Source organism: Anser anser (genome assembly GCF_964211835.1).
Source record: "Anser anser genome assembly, chromosome: 8".
In the NCBI taxonomy this organism is placed as follows: Eukaryota; Metazoa; Chordata; class Aves; order Anseriformes; family Anatidae; genus Anser; species Anser anser.
In genome coordinates this window covers 2,149,414-2,169,281 of record NC_139728.1, presented here as the reverse complement: position 1 = coordinate 2,169,281, position 19,868 = coordinate 2,149,414, and the positions used below count along the sequence as shown (strand labels likewise).

The following is a 19,868-nucleotide window of genomic DNA, read 5'->3' as shown; positions in this document are numbered from 1 at the left end:
ACCCAGGACAGCTGACCCAAACTGGCCAAAGGGGTATTCCATACCATCTGGCGTCATGCTAAACAATATATAGGGGTGGCTGGCCGGGGTGGGGGGGCCGGCTGCTCGGGAATAGGCTGGGCATCGGTCAGCGGGTGGTGAGCAATTGCATTGTGCATCACTTGTTTTCTTACACATTATTATTGTTAATACTATTACCATTATCACTATTATTATTATTATTGTTATTATTATTTTCCTGTCTTAATAAACCGTCTTTATCTCAACTCACAGGCTTCACTTTCCCGTTTCTCTCCCCCCATCCCAGAGAGGGAGGGGGGAGGGTGAGCGAACGGCTGTGTGGTGTTTAGCTGCCAGCCGGGTTAAACCACAACAAATACTTTTCTTTTACTGAAGTGTAGTAGTGGATTTTTCCAATCCCAGATAAAAATTTCAGAAATCTTTCCATGGCTTAGGACCTCAGCAGGGAGTATTTCATAGAATCATGAATAGTTGAGGTTGGAAGGGACCTTTGGAAATCATTGAGTCTAACCCTGCAGCTCCAAGCAGGGTCAGCTAGAGCAGGTTGCCTAGGACCATATCCAGTCAGGTTTTGAACATCCTTGAATACGTAAGAAGGCTTGCTCTGAAAATCTCCTCATGCCCCTGAGGTCCTTTGCCTCCAAGGCAGTGTCTCTGCTGAGTAGCATGTCAGTAATCTAAAGCCAGACAGATCTTTTGGTAGGCAAGTTATGGACTCCCAAAGATACTTAAGCCCAAAACAGGTATCCAGGTGCATGCTCAGGAAGGAGTTTGTTTCAAGTGCTGTATATGGTTTGGTCCATAATATGATTAACTGTTTTACAGTTAACATTAGATCTTTGCAGGGAAAGTTTTTTCAAACTTAATTTAGTTTTGAATGTTTTCACAAATGTTTCTGACTTTCAGTACCCAACTTGCCTAAATATCCCAGCTGGATTCTTTTTCTGGCACACAGGTACAGCCAAAAACCTGCCAAGTATGTTTCTGAACAAGCTGCCATGTTCAAAGTTTGGTGTATTAACTATGCAAGTGATCGTGTTTATTATCATTTAATTTCCAGATAATTTTAAAATCTAAAAAATGTTATCAATTTCATAGTTATGTAATGTATTTTATAGTTACATAAAGCTTATAATATGATTATTAACCATTGCACCTTGTGAAACAAGCTTGTTTAAAAAAAGAAAAAAATGTTTTACTATTATAGTACTACCCTGAACAATTGGTTGCGATCAGTCCGTCTTCATGATGTGCACAGGCAATATTTATGCTAAAAAAGACACAGAATGCAGCAGGTTTTATAGCGTAAAGGAATTGAAAATCTCTGTACTTTCCTGATTTATCGATTAGCCTGAGAAAGCCTGGTAGCTTGTAGGGTTTCCAAACAAAATATTCAATGGCAAGTTCGTGTTGACGTGAGTGAAGTTGGCTGCATTAATTTCTCCTTTGTGCTACAGAAATCAACACATATTTATACTGACTTTGGTCTGGGTTTGATCCAAAGCATAGTGAAGGGCCTAATTTGACAGCTTGGCGTTTTTAGATCTCGGCCAGCACATCAAACATCTAATACTGGACAGAGCAAAAGGTATTTTGACAATGCATAGAGATTACTTTCTATAAAAAGACAGAATATTTAAAATTAGCTTAGTTGGAATTTACTTAAAATTAGCTTACTTGTTGGAATTATAGTCTATCCTCAAAGCCCTTGACGGTTTTGAACCAAATTTTCTTCTAGCTCAGAATAGAACAGTGATATAATGAAATACGGTAGATCCCCAAATTGCCTTTATTTCAACGAGACTGACTTTGGGACCCCCACAGAAAGCTATCTCAAGTTTACCTCCTGAGAATTAGTAGAAAACTAGAAGTTTGTTTATTTACTGTATTTACTAGAACTGCAAATTTGTACAATTGATACAAATTCTGTTTTAAAAAGAAAGAATAACACAAATGGCTTCTTAAATTTATGCTAGTGGCATTGGATTTAGGCACTTGAAATCAATTTCAGGAGCAGATTTGCATACAACAGAAACCTGTAAGCAAATTGAAAGTGCTGTTTAGGATTCATAGAGGAACAAAATGCATACTCCATCTCTGACATAATTTGTCTTGAGGTTTATGAAATAATTTTTCATTGGATTATAATATTTAAAGTAATTAAAGATGCAATTTTCTATTTAATAAACAATGTATTTTGTAACTTCATTAGGGATGCTGCCTTTCTTAATTGTAATGGTCCAAAAGGTTGTCAGTGAACTGTACATTAACTGCAGAGATAATAATGATTTTATATGCTAATAATTTTTAAATGAATAACTCATGTAGTTTTTCAGCCACACAGGGAAAATAATTTACATTCCTAAAGCTTACTTGGTATTAACCCCTTTACTTGGGGAGAGTGGATATCCTTGTATAAAATGTTCATTTGCTTTACATTAGCACTAATGCAAGCATGTAGGACCCACTGGTGTGAAAGGATTAAAACCAGCAGCATTAGACAAGCATGAACATTTCAGAAAGAAGTCCTTGTTAGAGGGACCTATGGGGACAACGTAACTTGATTTTCTATTTATTGATCAGATGCTTCTTGTTTTTGTTACCACTTGAAACTCCACTGGGAGAGAATCTTCCTGCTGTAGTATTGCAAACACAAAAATATGCACCAAGACATTAAGGGCTCATGCTCGCTCCTTGATATGTTTGTGTGCCTGGCCTAACGTTAGCATGGGTCAAATGCCCATGTCAGTGGAAGCATGCACTCTCTTGGGAGTATTCACAGCATTGCCTGCAGGCTATTTTAAGCATGTAGTTTTAATTTTCTGTAACAGTAGTCTCTCTGGATCTGGCCACCATAGCCTAAAATGGGACATACCTCATGTCTCATGCCTCTTTGGTGCTTCAAGTATCACCAAATTAGTTGCTTAATATAAGAAATATAGATTTCCCATTTTCAAGTTTTTACTTAGTCACAAAAAGAATGGGTTTAAGAGGAAGGTACTTGTGTGCATGCCTGTGCAGAGTTCTGCACTGACAAGCCAAGTACCTGATCCATCATCTTTGGTGTGACAAAGTTTCACTTCATGTTCTTTCCTGTTGGGCACTGAGGAGGCATTTGGAGATATTTTTCATTTCTCTGTTTGTTTTCCAGATGGTAGCCTAACAGCGTCTAGGATTCAACAGCATTATGTTTTCTGGCCCAAAGCTTTGGATTTAGTGCTCTGTCAGCAGTGTGTGAAACACCAAGGAAAATATAGGCACTTGACCAGAGTGGTGTAATTAGCTAATAAAGACTGTCTTGTATTCTAGGTGCAATTTTATTCTAAAATATGCTGATGTTGGGGAAGGATTTCAGATTTAGTTAATGGTTTAAAAAAAAAAAAAGCACACCCTTGCTTAGTTATTTCCAATATAATAGCACAGGGCTACTTATACAGTTGGCTAATGTTTCTCAGATGATCTTCTTGCGTAGGAGAATATCGTGTTAAAACTCCCTGCTACAGCTGCTTTTAAAAGGAAAGGCAGATACATATATACTTAATGATAAGGACATTGATGTGAAGTGGGTTAGTGACCTGAGTGAGAAAGCTCATTGACCCTCCAGCCTGTTACAAGAATGTCATATTTGTTGCAGCGTACTACGTACTGATACACAGCATGTGACAATCTGAGAAGATAAAGCCTCTGACAACGCGTACTTACTATTCACCTGCAATTATGAAACTGTATGCTATTTTTCTTAATTGATAGTGAACACTAGAACATAATAACGTTAAAAGTGTCTCTTCAGAAGGTTGCTTTAAAGAAATGAGTAAGAAAGTCTTCTCAAATGTTTTGATAGATGATTCATTGCATTGGAGCTGCTGTCAAGGAGCCAATGTAGCCAAGCCTATAAATATGCAGTTACGAGAACTCTGGAAATGTATTCTGATAGTGTGACAGACTCAAAAAGCACTTTTTCTACTGCAGTAGCTTTCTGAAGTTGCTTTTTTCCTGTTCTGCATTCAGATACGTTTGTCTAATTAGACTAATTGGTTGGCGAATTTTCCTCCTTTTAAATAAAATTAGTTTGGAGGTGAGAGAACAAATATCATCAGAACCCTGAATTGCTCTTTCTTTCCGTAATAATTGTTTCTTTTTAACAGAGCAGAACTAGGCTTTATTACTTCTAGGAGGTTTCTGTTTAATTTACTCTATACAACATTTATCCAGAAGGAAAGAATATTGATAGTTTATTTATAAACTTTAACCAAAGTAATCATAATGGAATCACTGACCCACACCTTACCCACAGTGGCAATAATGGATACAGCTGCAACAAATAACTGTTACCTGGTGGCATTTTAACACAGAGCTTTCTTTAAGTCAGTACACGTGTATTTTCTGTTTTGTATTGTCTTCTGAAGACCCAAAATAAACTGAGGATAGTGAGAATGAATGATAGCTTAGATGTGTTCTTTCCTTGAACTGCTGATTGTATTAAATCCACTACTCCAGTGCAGACCTACAAATCTATAACATCCTTTTCAGATGAATTTGGAAACAAGGGGCTGAATTCTTTTATTCCTGGTCCAGAGATTAAAATTGATCACGCGAGACACGAGGGAGCAGATTGTAGTATCACAGCTCAATGTGGTTAACTAGGATAGTGCATGGCTTCTGTTCTACTTAACTGTGCGCATACAGGTTACAAATATTATTGATTGCAAGGGTCAGCGAAGGCTGGAGGGAGGTTGTGTTGCTTGATGCTATTAGGTAATTTTTAAAGGACAAGAGATATGAACCCTCATAGCAGCTGGGACAGGTACAGTTTAAATCTGACAAATGGAGATTTATGTTTGTGTGAGCTGGCAAAGCCCTTCAGGTAGAAATAATAAATGGAAATTTGATAGGTTGTTTTATCATAGGTCAAATAATGTGCTGTAGAAGAGGAAAAAAAAGATTTAATTATTACCTTTTCATCAGAATGCACTGATGATAGGTTTTCAGTTGTAGATCTGTGCTGTGGAAAAATGAATAGTGTTTAGCAGTCTCTTTACAAGGCATCATTTTAAAATATATGTAGAGATGGTTTACCTGAAGTGATTCAAAAATGCAGCGTAGGTGGAACGATATGGGAGTAATTACTGAATAAGCTTTATAGCATCTTTTTGTTCTTCCATGTGGAAAAAACACTGTATTAATATTCTGAGATTTAAGATAAGACAATATATTAAAAAAGAGAGCTAGGAAACAATATTTATTTCCTATATTGAAATTTCAGATAGAGTACTAATTATTCAGTAGCATTTGGAAGACATTGCTGTTTTACAGTGAAGACGAGTTCATTAAAAAAGAAAGAAAAAAAAAGTAAAATGAAAAACTTTGGACGAATCCTTATTGCATTTTAAAAATAAGAATAACCAGAAAGTCCTATATTTTGAAACTGATATTTAGCATGTGGGATTTTCTGCCTAGATAAGTAGAATTTCACAAGTATTTCATATAGATGTAGTTACTACATAGGGTACAAAGCTGTAATTGATCCAGCCTATTGTTTCATAGTCACTACATTCAAATAGTGTGGATGCTATGGAAGTACCATGCAATAAAGTAATAGCAGAGAAATAACTTTTTTTTTTTTTTTAGGAGAAATAACTATAGTTAGATATTTCTGTGATTCGTACCTGCTCTATTTTTTCAGCTTCAGGAAACAATATTATAGAAATCAATCTTTATATTTGTAACACTTCAAGACCAATTGGCTATTATATTAGTATTATATCAAAAGTAGAGGACAAGATTTTATCTAGTACGTCGGTGGTGTCTCACTCAACTCGCTGCAAGTTCTTTGCTGTATAGTGTCTGAGATCTGACCAAAGGTGTAACTCCAGGTTATTAATGTGACTTAATTATTCCTCATATATTACCAAAGGATTAATGTGCTGCCTGTGACGGATTTTCAACTGTTGCTTTGCAACAGCATGGAGGCCTAGTATTTATTTTTCTTTCTGATGCCAGCTAAGCATTTGTGGCTTTTTCTTTGTGGATGTTTTCCATCAGATTTGTTCTCATTTTACTCTTTCCCTGCATACTTACCATATGTAGCTTCTACTGATTTGGCTTTTCAAGATCTTTTTTCAATTTTTTTTTTTTTTTAAATCAAAACTTAACATGAAGAATACTTTTCTATGTTAACATTTGATTTTTCCCTTTGTAAATCTGCTTTGCATTTGATTATTAATCCAATGTCCCAGCATGATTGCTTGTAAACCTGACATGTTATGTGAATTTGCATGGGGAAAAATACAATTTGTACTACCAAAAGCTATTGTAATATTTTCTATTTTCTTTAATTTTTAGGAGTCTGCTGCTCCCAAATCCTTTTTCCATCCATTTTGTTTTGCTTTCACTTGTGCATCTACACGTTTTCTATACTGTGCAAAAATGCCTTTACTGTGACACGTGGTTTCTGAAACAGTTGTCTTTTTTGTATCCTTCAAGTTTACTGATAGTCCCCAAGGAGATGAGCTTCTTGCTATCGTGGCCAGTTCTCTTCAGCATCATTTACTGAACAAGAGGAACCTTTGGGGCCAGTTTTTTTTTTTTTTTTCTGTGTGGTGCAGCGCATCACATTGACAAATAGTATCTGGCTGATGGCTGGAGGAAACACAGCCCCCTGTGTCTTTCCTTTGGCATGTTAGTGCTAGGAACATGCTTGTAGAAGGAAGAGAGAAAGGAACTGACAACATTAGCATGTCAAATCTCAAACTTCAGAATCCATGCTATGCCAGTTCAAGGATGCTCCTGAATAGTGACAGCTTGTCCCAGTGGCCTGAAGTGACCAAATTCCAGTCGGGTCTAAAAATCAAATTCAGCTATATTGTAAGCAGACTGGAGTAAGCTCTTTTCCTGAGTGGAATGGCACATTCTTATGTTAGAGATGGATTTGACTGAGACTACTAAATGCATTTTAGCTAGTGACCTTTTCAGATTTGTGGCTGCTATAATAAATGTTACCAGGATGACATAAGAAAGGTTTGCAGCAATATTCCACTTTATTTTTTTTACAGCAGATGTTTCTTCAGTTACTTTGTATTACAATTTACAGAACTCTTATGTTCTGTAAATCAAGATTCATAGCAAACTGTTTCAGTGCTTTAAGTCCTACTATAAACAGTATCAGGCAGAACAGAACCAGAGGGCAGGTAAGCAGACTTCTGCATTTGTCCTTCTCTGCGATGAGGCTTACTTCATAATAATCTTCACATTTCATCAAGTCCTTTCACCAGGACTACCATTTAACTTGCTAGCATCCTCAGTGTGACTATTATTTCAAATATGGGCAATATTAAATATCAGTTTCCAACCTGAGAAGAAATGCTACAATTACCATCTGTTCCTTAATTTAGGAAACTGTATATCTTTGTCCAACTTACTGTCACTTCTTCTAGAGTGTCCTTTAAAGAATTATGTTTTAAAAACACTTAATGGTACTGAATGCTTCAGTTCTGAGGTATGCATTTTAAAAGAATGCTTTTAGAGGATAAGTGCTCCAGTCAAACTAAGTTGAAAATCTCTGTGATGCTTAGCCAGATATTGATGATTGCAAAATCACCGCATTGTTTTTTTCAGGTCTTTGTTTAATCATCTGGAAACGTTGATTTTCACTAGAACATATTAACACTTGAGTGTTGCCCCAATAATATTCCAAGTGCAAGTACATAATAAAATAAAGAAGAGCAATTAAGTCTGGAAGTAGGCTGTGGAAGGTAGGCTAAATCCGTGAGAAAAGCTGCTGATGATAAAAACCGAATTAGGAGTGGACTTTATATTTGATGGGGCTAAAGTGTTATGAATCACCTTTGAACATTTGTTTGATGTTAGATGTCAAGCTATTCTAATCATGGGACTCCTAAATGCTGTGAGGACAGACCATGAGGCTGCAGTGTATTGTAATCAAAGCTCAGACATACGACACTGATTGCACGGTCGTAATTCTAGTTTCCATCACTCAGGTGGATTGATTCTAGACTTTGTCTGCTCTTCCTGTATGCAGTTTCTGATACCTAGGTCTTGTGAAATTTTGGGTATGTCTAACTGAGACAGGACAACTGGCTTCAAAGACAAATGAGATTATAAGAACAGTTTTGGTTCTTGCTGGCCTGGCTAGTTCATTCTTGTATTTTCAGTACTGCTTGCAAGAGCTCATATCTTTGTCTCTGGGTCTAATTTAGCAATAAAATAAGGTATGAGACCTATAGACTGCATTACTTGCAGGTTCAGCTACTTATTCATTTATACATTTGTAGAAGATATTGTGGTGTGGACATTGCTGTTCAACTTAGAATGCACTGCAGCGATTGTATAGGGCTCTTGCTGATAGATGTGAAGGGTCTTCTTTCACATTTACTGTATGCAGTGCTCATTCTAACTTGAGGATAAGAAAACGATAACTCAAGTGTCTTGTAGTTCTTTTCCTTTTCTCCCCTTACTTTTTTTTTTTTTTATGAACAAGGCCTTTACCCATCGTTAGGGAATTGCTCTTACAGACCTTGCAAGTGTACCTATTCCAAAGCAAAGAAATCATTAATAAAAAAAAAAAAAACAGTAAAAAGGAGCAGTTATATTACAAAATAAATCTACCAGGCTTACAAGGAAAACAAATTTGAAAGAGCCACCTGCTGTGTAGATGAGGCAGTAATCTCAGCAGCAGGAAATAAACTGAGAGAGAAAGAAAATACAAAAGCATAGACATTAAAAAAGTAATTAAAACACTTATCTCCATCAACATACATAGCAAACAAAAAAAAATCAACCACCTAGAAAACATACTCTATTGAACCTCACAATAGGAAGTAACAAAGCTGCCACCATTAAAAAAAAAAAAAATCTTTCATCAAAACGAGAGAGATCCTTTAAAAATACAAGCCTTGAACATATTTACTAATGTGTTAATGACTAATGGACTGACCTTGAGAGAAGCTGAGCACCTGCAGAGCATTTGCAACTTCACTGGTTGTTTAGTCTTTCAGAATAAAACCTTTAAAAATGTACAGAGTAGCTCTTTAGATACCACTGGCTTTCTGTTCCATTTCTGATGAATGTTATAGCATGAATTTTAATGGTGTGTTTAATATAATCAGGTATGTGGCATAGCTTAAGTACCGTGTTTGTATAGTGTCTTTCAGTGTAGTTAACATCTAAATTATTGTTTAATATTGATCCATGGACAGTAATTTTATCAGTATTGATATGAATACATGTGACTTCTTAAAAACAAGTAGGTAGAGTGTATAGCACTGAATATGAATAGGTTCTATCATGTGATGGGAAAATTGTGAATTTGACAATTATGTGAATCTATCATTTCAATATTATCTTTCAAAACAAAACAAAAACAAACAAACAAAAAACACTTTAATGTACATAAAACTCCTGGTTCAATTTATACAATTCACGAATTGTGGGACATAAAATAAAACTGCTTTACGTATACAATTTTGATCTTCATTTCCCCAGACCACAAATAAGACTTGTTGAAGAAGAACAGAGCATTCAGAAGTGTAAAAGGATGCTTATCTGCTTGGAATTTACTGTGTGTTCTTCTCCGTTGTGCACCTTTGTAGTCATACTCTGACCCTGATACCTGTAGCTGCAAGTCTCGGGGCAAGTGTGAAATGATGTCAGAATTGTTACGCCTAGAATATTTTTATATGGGAACAGAAGGAGCAAGTTGGAATACTCAGTGCATAAAAGGTCAGGGAGATGGGATAAAATGTGTACCTAAGACTTTATTGTTAATTCAAAAGGTCTTGTTCAGAAGGGAAGTTGCGATTTAGAAATTTACCTTCAGAGAGCATTTGTTAGGCTTGTATCTACTTTAGTGCATCTTTTAAAGAATATAACAAAAATATATAAACAACTGTAATTAATGAAAACTTATCAGACCGTGTTAGTTCTTATCTTTGTATCAGTCTCTCTCCACCAGCCTTCCATAGCTCCTTTTCTTAGCCCACATGAATGGGCACTACTTATTCCTATTTCTGTCTGCCAAAGGTGAGCTATTGCTGTTGCAGAACCTGTGATGCCTCATTACTGGGCTGTGTTCAAGTTTCTTATGCTGATTAACAGGCTCAGTCTCAGTTCGTCTAGGCTTGGCCTCTGAGATATTATTTCAGCAGACTTGCATCTCCACTACAGCAGATGCACAATTTATTATACGTTTCTTCTGCCTGCATCCAGTTTCTTATACGATTCATGTGTTTTTCTCCTCGTGCTCAGATTCCAACAGCTCAGCTTTCTGCCGGGTCCTAGGATCTCCTGGGCCCCTCTTCCTCAGCAGATCCCTGTTGTGGAGGGTGGGAAGGACAGAACATGAGTAGTGAAGAGGAATCTTTGTTATTTTTTGTTTTTCTGTCTAGCAGAGTCTTCCTTGTAAATGTGAATTCTCAGAATTGTATTTAACTCTGAAACACATGAGCAGCTTTTCATACATATGGCAAAAGGTGGAAAAACCTCCCTCCCTAATCCTATAAATTTCTATCTAATGCTCCATATTTGTATGACATGAAGACACTTACGAAGAAGTTACATAAGTTGGTGAATTGGGTTTGATGATGTTTTTGCTTTGCTAGTTTAAAAAGGAAGAAAAAGGGATATGCATAGCAAGTGAAATTTATTTTCTTTGTTTTCTTTCAAATTCAGTTTAGATAAATTTGTAAATGTAATGCCCTTTTGAAACAAAGTGGAAAGTTTCATTATAAAAATGTTAAAATTGAGAGTCTTGGATTTTAAAAAATAGTTTTTAGTATATTCCAACACAAATTGCTTTAGCCAAACTGCATTTACATTTTACCAGTTAGGTAAAAACAATTCAGCCACCTCTCTACTTGAAAAGTCTCCGCTCTCAAGACAGTAACAGCAAAGAATGCAAAGAGGGGTAATATTGCTTGAAAGATCTCAGCTGCTCATTTGTTTACCTATTCCAGCTTAAATTTTTCCAGAATGCTGTAGTAACATAACTGAAAATGAGCAAATGAAATTTTTTGGTGTCTGGTGTGGGGAAAAAAGAAAGTCTCACAATGCTCTAGTAAGTTTTCTCCCCCCTAGGCTCTAGGCTTCAGTATATTTACACTTCAACGTCAGCTCCTTTTTTTTTTCCTTTTGGAGATTTGTTTTCAGTCAGCTGCCAATGAAAACTACATTTGACCCTTACCAGGGAACATGGCTTATTTTGTATGTCAGTTATTAAGACTGGCTGAGAAGTTCATATGAAACTGCAAATCTGCCCAAACTTGTCAGATTTAAGTAATTCAAACAATGATTTCAGGTTCAGAAGGCATTCCTGTTTTGGGGGAGAGGGGATTTGATCAAAATAGGAAAGAGATGCATGCTGTGCTGCTACTCCCACTTCAGTTTTCCTTTCCAGACCAGGCTAATAGTTACAGTAGTAGCATCAGTATATATTTCCTTTTCTGACTTAGCTGATTGATGTGTTGACATGCCTTGATTTGTTTGGTGCAGCAACCAGGTGGACTAGCTGCATTGCTCTGCATGACAATCCATTACATTGTGTATGCATCACTCTTCTATATTGCCATGTGTATCTAACAGATTGACTCTAATCGTTTTGCAATTCGTATTTCATTTGGACTAGGGGATTGTAAGAGGATCTACAAGAGTATCTCTTTAAATGGAGATGATGAACTTGACACCTCCAGTTAAGAAAATTAACATATATCAGTATTATGAGAATGAAGAGTAAAGGGATAGGAAGCAGATGTTTCTTCTAATATGTATTTTCATGTTTATATGTATGCACATACATAAAGGATTAAAAAAAAAAAAAAAGGTTAAAGCTTGTGTTTTCCAAAGCCACTAGTATAACTTTGGAAAGTATGTAATAGGCCAGACTTGAGAGATTGGTGCTGAGGTATGGTTCACTGGAGAAAGGATTGTGGTGATCCAAGGAAGGAAAGAAAGAGGGAGGTCTTCATACTAAGAGTGTGATGCTTACTGAGAGAGCTGGAGCATCTGGAGACAAAAGGCAGGGCCTAGAAAATCAGAGGGCCAGGAATGGAGATGAGTTGCTTTCACTTCTGTACCTGACCCAGTCTGGGACTATCTAGATTAGCTTTTGCAAAGTTAAACTAGATCTGTCTTGCAAGCTGTTACTTTCACAGTATTTCTTCTTTCTCTGTTCTTAGTATGTGCCATTGTCCTCCAGCCCGTGTGTGGTTTGGTATCAGCCGCTTCACAAGCTGCTTCCCTGGAATCAGCACATAAAGGGTCTGAGGCTCCAGGAGGTCCAGGGTTTTGGCTGCAGAAGGCCGGTAGTCGGGTAGTAGCCCACTGCTTGACTACATTTGCAGAGTCCATCCAGCCACACCAGCAGTGGAATTGTATTTCTAGACTGCCTCCTTTTGGTTGCCCAAAAGTTGTTCTTTAGCGCTAGTGAAGGAAATGATTGTTATCACTAGATTTTGGTATAAGTTATCTAAAGACAGGAGACATGGAATAGTGAAAGATTATTTTAGGACAAGAAAAATCAAGTAATAAATAAATAAATCCTTTAAGATGGCTAGCAGGTGGATTTGGAGAGCAGAGAATTTTAGCCTGAAACCTAGGGGACCTCATGTTTTTGTAAGTATATATATATATATAAAAATATATTTTATATATATGTGTTTTTTTTTTTTTGAGGTGGCTCCTGGCTAATTTGTATTAGTGTGTGAACTCCCTTTTGCTAAAGGTTCTCTCTGATTCTTCTTCAAAGGGTATTTCTCTTGGTTCACTATTTTGACCTAAATTATAGGTCCATATATAACTGTTTTTTGTTATTGCTTTTTAATTTATTTCTTTTTCTAAAACTGTTTGCACAAAACTGAATTTTTCCTCTGAAGCTGTTTTTCATCAAACCCTCTCTCTCTTGAGAGGCTGTTGGCTATTTTATCAATATTTGATCCATCTGTAAAGCATACTTCTGTAGGGTGGCTGTTTATTATGAAAGTTATCTCTCTAAAGTGGATCTGATCAATTCTTGATCTCTTTGTGTCTCTCTGCCTCTTAGCTAGCTTAGTGGCTTTAAGAAGTACTTAATATTCCTGTTTTAACAGAACTAAATGCAATCATTGTAAGGGCAAATACTAAACAGTGAAGGGAGAAACATCAGCATCCAGTATATCTTCCAGTGGGTGCTTAGTAAAGAGAGTGAAATTGTGCCAGGTATGTATAGGAAGAAGATGAAATTTCCCTACAATTCCTATAAATATTGCAAAATTGATTTTCATGGAGTTTTCAGCAAAATGAAAGTAGTATGAGAAAATAGCAGAAAATGCCATGTTTACTGACTACCTCTTAAACTTCTTTTTGGTCATACTAGCCAGAGTAAACAATATTGGATCCAATGCATTTGTAATATAAATCCTTTGTTTTCCGTGGCATTGAGCCTATGATGAACCTGAACCATGAACATCACAACAGTCTCTTAATTCTGCTCTCTCTTCAACCAGTGAGAGCTTAATTACTGATGTTCTTAGAGATGGAATCATTTTCATCAGTAGATGATAGAAATGTTAAAAAAAAAAAAAAAAAAAGGAAAATTTTTGTGATGGGTTTCTCTTTGTTTTTGAATGGGGATAGCCATAAAATAGAAAGGAAATTATCTTTAATTCATCTTGCACCTGTCAATAATGGCAAAAGTGTTTTGTCCCAAGAATAAACTGAGGCCACTGAGCTGGTCTATGTTTATGTCAACTGAAATAAGTGCACTGCTGTCCTCTGCCTGTAAGCAGTCATGGAGAGCTTTTCTCAAGGTATTCTTGTCATAGATAATTTAGCAATATATACATACTTAGAGGAAGACCTATGCAGTTTTTAAGTATAATTTTGCATGTATATTATACATATGCATTTTGCATGTTATACTTTCAATACTACAAAGTATTTCTGGCAGAATCTTAAAATATCCGTTATTCATTCTTCATTAGCTGATATTCCAGTCTACCCAGGAAGTACAGCATTCGAAGGTCTTGAAGTTCAGCATGTGCTAATATCTTCTAACCTTATTTTTCTCAATATCCAGCTAATGCTCAGAAGTGTTTTGATAGTCAGGTGTTCAGCAATTGATTCATTGTTTTGTTTATTAACAGAGATCAAGAAAAGTGCTCAAAAACTGTGAGGTATTTGAAATGCAAAAATTTCAGCATTTTTTTCATTTGCTTTTTGCTTTGTAAGCCTTTTCAATTCACTGAGGCCTGCTTTCCTTTTCTTCACTGAAGCTATTGAAACTAAATATACTTTTTTTTTTTCTTATTCTTCTTCTCTTATAGTAACTTCATTCAGGGCTGTAGAGGTTTGAGAAGCTTCCCCCATATCAGGTGACTCATGAGAAAATCTGAAGGGTTCTATGACTGAGTCCTGATACTCTGATGTAATGAGGCAACTTTGTGCTGCTTCAGAAATATAAAAAGGCCTTAAACCTTTCCTACTTGGAATAGCATTCCTCAAAGTGCAGTCCTGCTTTGTCGTTGATGCTAACATGATACTATTGGGGTTTTCCACCTGCAACCAATATATCTCAAAGAGGTGAAAGGTCATTCTGCTGCCATCTGTGCCTAGGAATGGAGGGAACACATTACTTTGCGTGTTCCAGTTCTGCCTACATGATCTAAGGACTCCTTAGAGGTAGTGTGTTTTCTTAGAAAAATTGTTGACATTAATTCCACTTCAGTATGCAATTATTAATTTGCATACTTTCATGATAATATGTGTGGTTTTATTTTAGATTTAAATATGAAAGTTGAGGCACTGTTGAAAATGCCCTGATAGATTATTTCATTTGCATGAAAAAAAATGTTTAAACTTCTGTGCTGGCTAGACTTTCTGTGCTGTCCAAATGTATAAACAGCAATGTAAAGATAGTTTTTAATAACCGGAAGATGCCTTTTGCCTTTTTGTAATTGAAAGGTATTTGTTGCTATTGTTGGTTGTGAAGCCTGTCACTATCTGTATCCCATGGCTTCTCTATAAATTTGTGCTATTAATAACTATAAATAAATGTCAGCCAATAAGGTCTTCAGGGTTTTGAGAAAACAGTCAGGAACACGTAAAAGTGATGACATATAAGGACTCACAAATAAGACACGTTAACAGCATTGCCACTCATGCCCCACTCCTCATCAGCTAAGCTGTTCATTATTGCCTCATTTGTGTTACCTGCAAACTAGATGTCTTGAAAAATGCCTCAAAACAAAGGGAAGAAAAACAGTTCACAGCAGTAAGAGTTACATGTGTGTGAAAGGAAAGTGATACAGGAGAAGCTTACCGAGTTACCCCTTCCCCAGTAGCTTCTCTGCTTCTGCACCCTGTATATCCTATTCTCTCTAACCTTCTTCTTTGCATTTATTTTGAGTTAATCTGAGTGCACAGGTTATCCAACAAACTCTGTTTTCAAGTGCCAGTACTATTAACAGATCACCCATTATGTAAGTTACTGACTACAAACATGAAACTACAGTCATTTTTGATGTTTTAGGGAACATCTGAAGTTTTGTTAGACTGCTTGTGTTGTTGACATTTTTGAGAATGTGCATGTAATATAAAATATATATTTGTCATTGAAATTTCCCTTGCAGTTCTGATCTGCCTTAAAATGTCTATTTCAGGTTTACCAGAATCAAACAGAGACAGTATATTCCAAGGGCTGAGAATGGATCAAGGATTTTACACATCTAAAGACTTCCTACCGTTGGTAGCTATGGCAAGTAAACCAGGTGGGTGATACTGTGTTTTTGTTATAGCCATATTCAGTAGTAAGTCATTAGCAATTCTTGAGATATCAAAATACACAGATGGTTATACAGCATCACATCCAGTTATGAAGCACCTCCTAATGAAATGGTGCGGGCCAAAGTTTTTCTTGGTGAGCTGCAACTTCAGGACTGTGCATTGAGGAAAGTCAGTCATGGAGACTGTAAAGCAAATAGTCACATATAAAAATCAAGTACATGGCAATTTATTGCCCACAAAAACTTCTTTGTTATGTTGAATTATATTCAAAAGATGTCACAAGGTTCTCATTTGTATAAATTATCGATATAAATAACACAGCAAATATAAGATGAAAATCTTATATAAGATTCTTTAATATAAGATGAAAATCTTGAAATGACCTGATATTATTTTGTTGGCCCATATAAACAGCTGCTTTGTATGCTGTTGATAATTGTTTTTACTTGTAGCACCGTGATCCCAAGTCAGTCGTGTGCTGCATGTTTTACAGGCACATTTAAGGGAGCACTAGTTCTTTTCTCAAAAACTTCACAGTCTCAGGACAACAGTAGTATGCTTGAAGTCAGTGATGCCAGTTCATAGGCATCAAATTCAGCCTCATTTTATGCTTTTACATATTTGTTTTGAATGCAGGCTTGGCTGTTTGCTACCCAGGGGTTGTAGATGCTTTCAGGGGCCCTGAATGTGATGTCATAAACTCTGGATGAGTGGATGACATGAAACTTGTGATTTATATGCCATGCTCACTCACAGTCTAGATTCCCCAATGTGGTGATTAAAAATAAAAGAAATTCCATATACTGTTTTCTGAGCATATACTTAGTGCACTGTGTGGTCTTGTATGCACGACTACATATTTAACCACTTTAATCTACAAACCGTGTTTCTTCTGTCCATTCAGAAACTTCTTTTAGCATCAAATAAGGTTGTCTGTTTATTTAGTAGACTTTCCATAAACCATGAGTTAAAGAATATGTCTCTGGCGGAAAATTATTCTGCATATAAAAGTGAAGTTTATTACCCCATTTTATGCAAAATATTTAGGAAAGGAAATTCAGCATCCCATCTGTCCCATCTCTCTGCTGTTTTGATCAAATGTTTATTTCTGTGTATTTTCTTAAGCTTAGGGAGCTCAAATGAGTTAGGAGAAAAGGGTTGATTTTGTTTCGGTTTTAAAGAAAGAGATGTTTTAAAATGAAACAGATTGAGAATATACGCTGCAAAACATTTCTTGATTAACAAAGGAAAAGCAAATCTTGCAAAACAATCTCCCTTTGTAATAACTTGACTAAAAATACTATATAGAATTCTGTACAAACACATAGATAATTGTGTGCTATAAGGGACTAACTTTGAGAAACTATTATGCAACTCTATCAACAACTGGAAAGTATTCGTTAGAAAAACACTAAATATTATTCTTTATAATCTGTTACAATGTGTTGTTTTTTTAACTGTGAGGATAATGAATCTGATAAGTGAGAAGCTTATTTTTTTAATAAAAAGATCTTACAATGCTAATTTTCACCCAACAGGACTCACAAAACTAGAACGTGTGGTCGTTTGTATCCTTTCATGATAGAAGGGTTCTGTTGCTTAGAGTATTGACTATGAAATTATGTATACGAGCATATCTTAAAAATGGGAATAAAACTGTCTTTCAGCGAAGCAGAATAATTTGATAGTGACACTCCATGCTTAGAAACTGTAAGATGCAATTTTACACTGCTTTGAGTACGAGTACCTTTTGAGCTGTCATGCAGAAATGGTTTCTCTACTTGAAAATGGGGTTTTTCCTTTCATCTTTCAGGGATGTGTGCCTGTCACTCTCCATTGCCATCAATACATGGAACTGTGATTGTACTTGGGGCAGGAGACACTGCTTTTGACTGTGCAACATCTGCTTTACGCTGTGGAGCTCGTCGTGTATTTGTGGTCTTCAGGAAGGGGTTCACTAATATCAGGGCTGTCCCAGAAGAGGTAAAATTGAATAACAGCATTTATGAGAAGGAATATTGGTTGTTATTATTGTTGTTACTTCTACAGTGCCTGAAAGTGTGCAGTAGGTACATTAAAAACATCTACTAAAGGCTTTGTTTATAACAATTATCTTAAAACGTATAAAAGTTTATTAACGATCTGAGGTTTGATTCGTATAATCTCTGTATAAGTCATTTTCCTCTGCTGTATCCATTCCTTGTAAAGTCTCAGAGAGATGCCTTTGCATAAAAGGGGTAGAATTTCCTGTTAATTAGAAAATACGGTAAAATTCTTAAAATCTTGGAAGCACCCCAGAGATAAAACAGGCATTTGAGTATTGTAGGTGACTCTTCAGGTCCAAGAATTATGCTTTCTGGCTGCTGTCTAATGAATCTCAGTGATTCTGACATAGCTTTGGGAGTCTATAAATTCTTGCAGGGAAATTACTTACTGTGATTTTCATTTTGAATCACTGCCAATGGCAATAGAGTGATGTCATTCACCACAGATTTCAGTGTTCCATTTGATTTTTAGTTTGGCTTTGCACTTTGGCATTTATCAGGACATCTGCACATTTTGAAACTGACTCTGCCTCCTCAATTTATTTGTGTTACAGGAGAATTTTTTCAAGTTGGGCTTTCTTATTTTGGTCTTTTTCCATTATAATTTATTTGGTACATACTTTAGACACTTACATGCTTTAGAATAATAGTACACCTAATGCACTTCTTATCAAGGGAATTATGGGAATTTGGTCTTTTTTTTCAAGAAGGTGAGCATCTTAGAGATCCTGTAGAAGGGGAATAGAGGTGAAAAAAAAAAAAAAAGGAATGGAGGTTCCAAAACATAATTTACTTCTTTCTGTTGCACTTCAGATAAGAATTTTAGACACAATGAGATTAGAGAGGCCATTGTAGCTAAAAGACTCATGCTATTCAGATTCTTGCTAATTAAGAATCAGAAGTCACTCTGAACCGAAATCTTTGTTAGCAGCCTGGGTCAATTCCTAAAAGTTGTCAATGTTCATCAAATCATGCAGTGGATTTGAAAAAAAAAAAGGGGGGGGGGGGGGAGAAAAGTGAAATAAAAATAGTTTTAGCCTACTAGTAGCCATGATAGAATGAGGTCAGGTTGGACATTTCATAAGATAGTACACATACAAGATAGTTACATGTACATTATTTGTCAAGTAAATGTAGACAATCAAATCCTGAAGTCTCTACTAAGATGTGGTGTTTGACTTCAGTAATTTTATCACAACAGAGAATCAGAAGATCTTAAGTCTGGGGTGTCACACAGAAAACTGTTATTTGGACATGGTATTCAGTACTTGAAAATAAACTCTTAAAGTCATAGAAAACACAAATCAGGTCATGTGTTTAATTAATACTAGGCCTCTTAAAAAACAGGTAGTTGCATAAAGTAGCTCTTTTGCCCTCAGAGGAGTTATTCAGTGACAGGGAACAATAAGAAAATGCATCAGAAAAATGTCTGCATTGCAAATCTACTGCGTGCCACTGTCTAGAACTGATTGATTTAATACAGTAGAGGCTCTGAAGATGACTATCTGTACACAATACACCATTGCCTTCTACTAAAGAAGAATATGTGGTAGCACCTTGAGTCAACTTTTCATAAAGCTTTTCATGTTTATTTTATTGCTTTTAATCTGCAGATGGAACTTGCAAAAGAAGAGAAGTGTGAATTTCTACCTTTCCTCTCCCCCCGGAAGGTTGTGCTTAAAGGTGGGCATATTGTTGCAATGGAGTTTGTTCGAACTGAACAAGACAATGACGGAAACTGGAAAGAAGATGAGGATCAGGTTGTCCGTCTGAAAGCTGATGTGGTGATCAGTGCCTTTGGTTCAGTTTTGAGTGACACTAAAGGTAACCCTGACAAATATATTCTCTAAATGCTGCTTGTTATTTTAGCTGCAGCCATTTTGTGTCCTTTGACAGTTCTGTGAAACGGGTCTTCTGGTGGTTACATAGCTTGTGACTTGGTCCTTTTCACATAAATTTATTTGTCCTGTAGGTATACCTCTTAGAAAAAAAATAAGGGTATGAATAACAAGCAGTTTTCTGTGTGTCATT

At 36.2% G+C, this 19,868-nt stretch overlaps 1 protein-coding gene and 1 long non-coding RNA gene across 8 annotated transcripts in view; one reads left to right on the top strand and one right to left on the bottom strand.

Annotated features, from left to right (window-relative positions):
- LOC310903305 overlaps nt 1-15,654 on the bottom strand; it is a 35,246-nt gene extending 19,592 nt beyond the window's left edge. The window contains exon 1 of the long non-coding RNA XR_014587449.1: nt 381-15,654. This is a non-coding gene — a long non-coding RNA (uncharacterized lncRNA). The remainder of the gene's footprint in view (nt 1-380) is intronic.
- DPYD (dihydropyrimidine dehydrogenase) overlaps nt 1-19,868 on the top strand; it is a 355,784-nt gene that overhangs the window by 154,803 nt on the left and 181,113 nt on the right. For all 7 annotated transcript variants that reach the window (XM_083846247.1, XM_083846246.1, XM_083846248.1 and 4 more), the window contains 3 exons: nt 15,669-15,776; nt 17,606-17,775; nt 19,451-19,661. In XM_083846247.1, the coding sequence (XP_083702373.1) occupies nt 15,669-15,776; nt 17,606-17,775; nt 19,451-19,661 (489 nt within the window). The remainder of the gene's footprint in view (nt 1-15,668; nt 15,777-17,605; nt 17,776-19,450; nt 19,662-19,868) is intronic.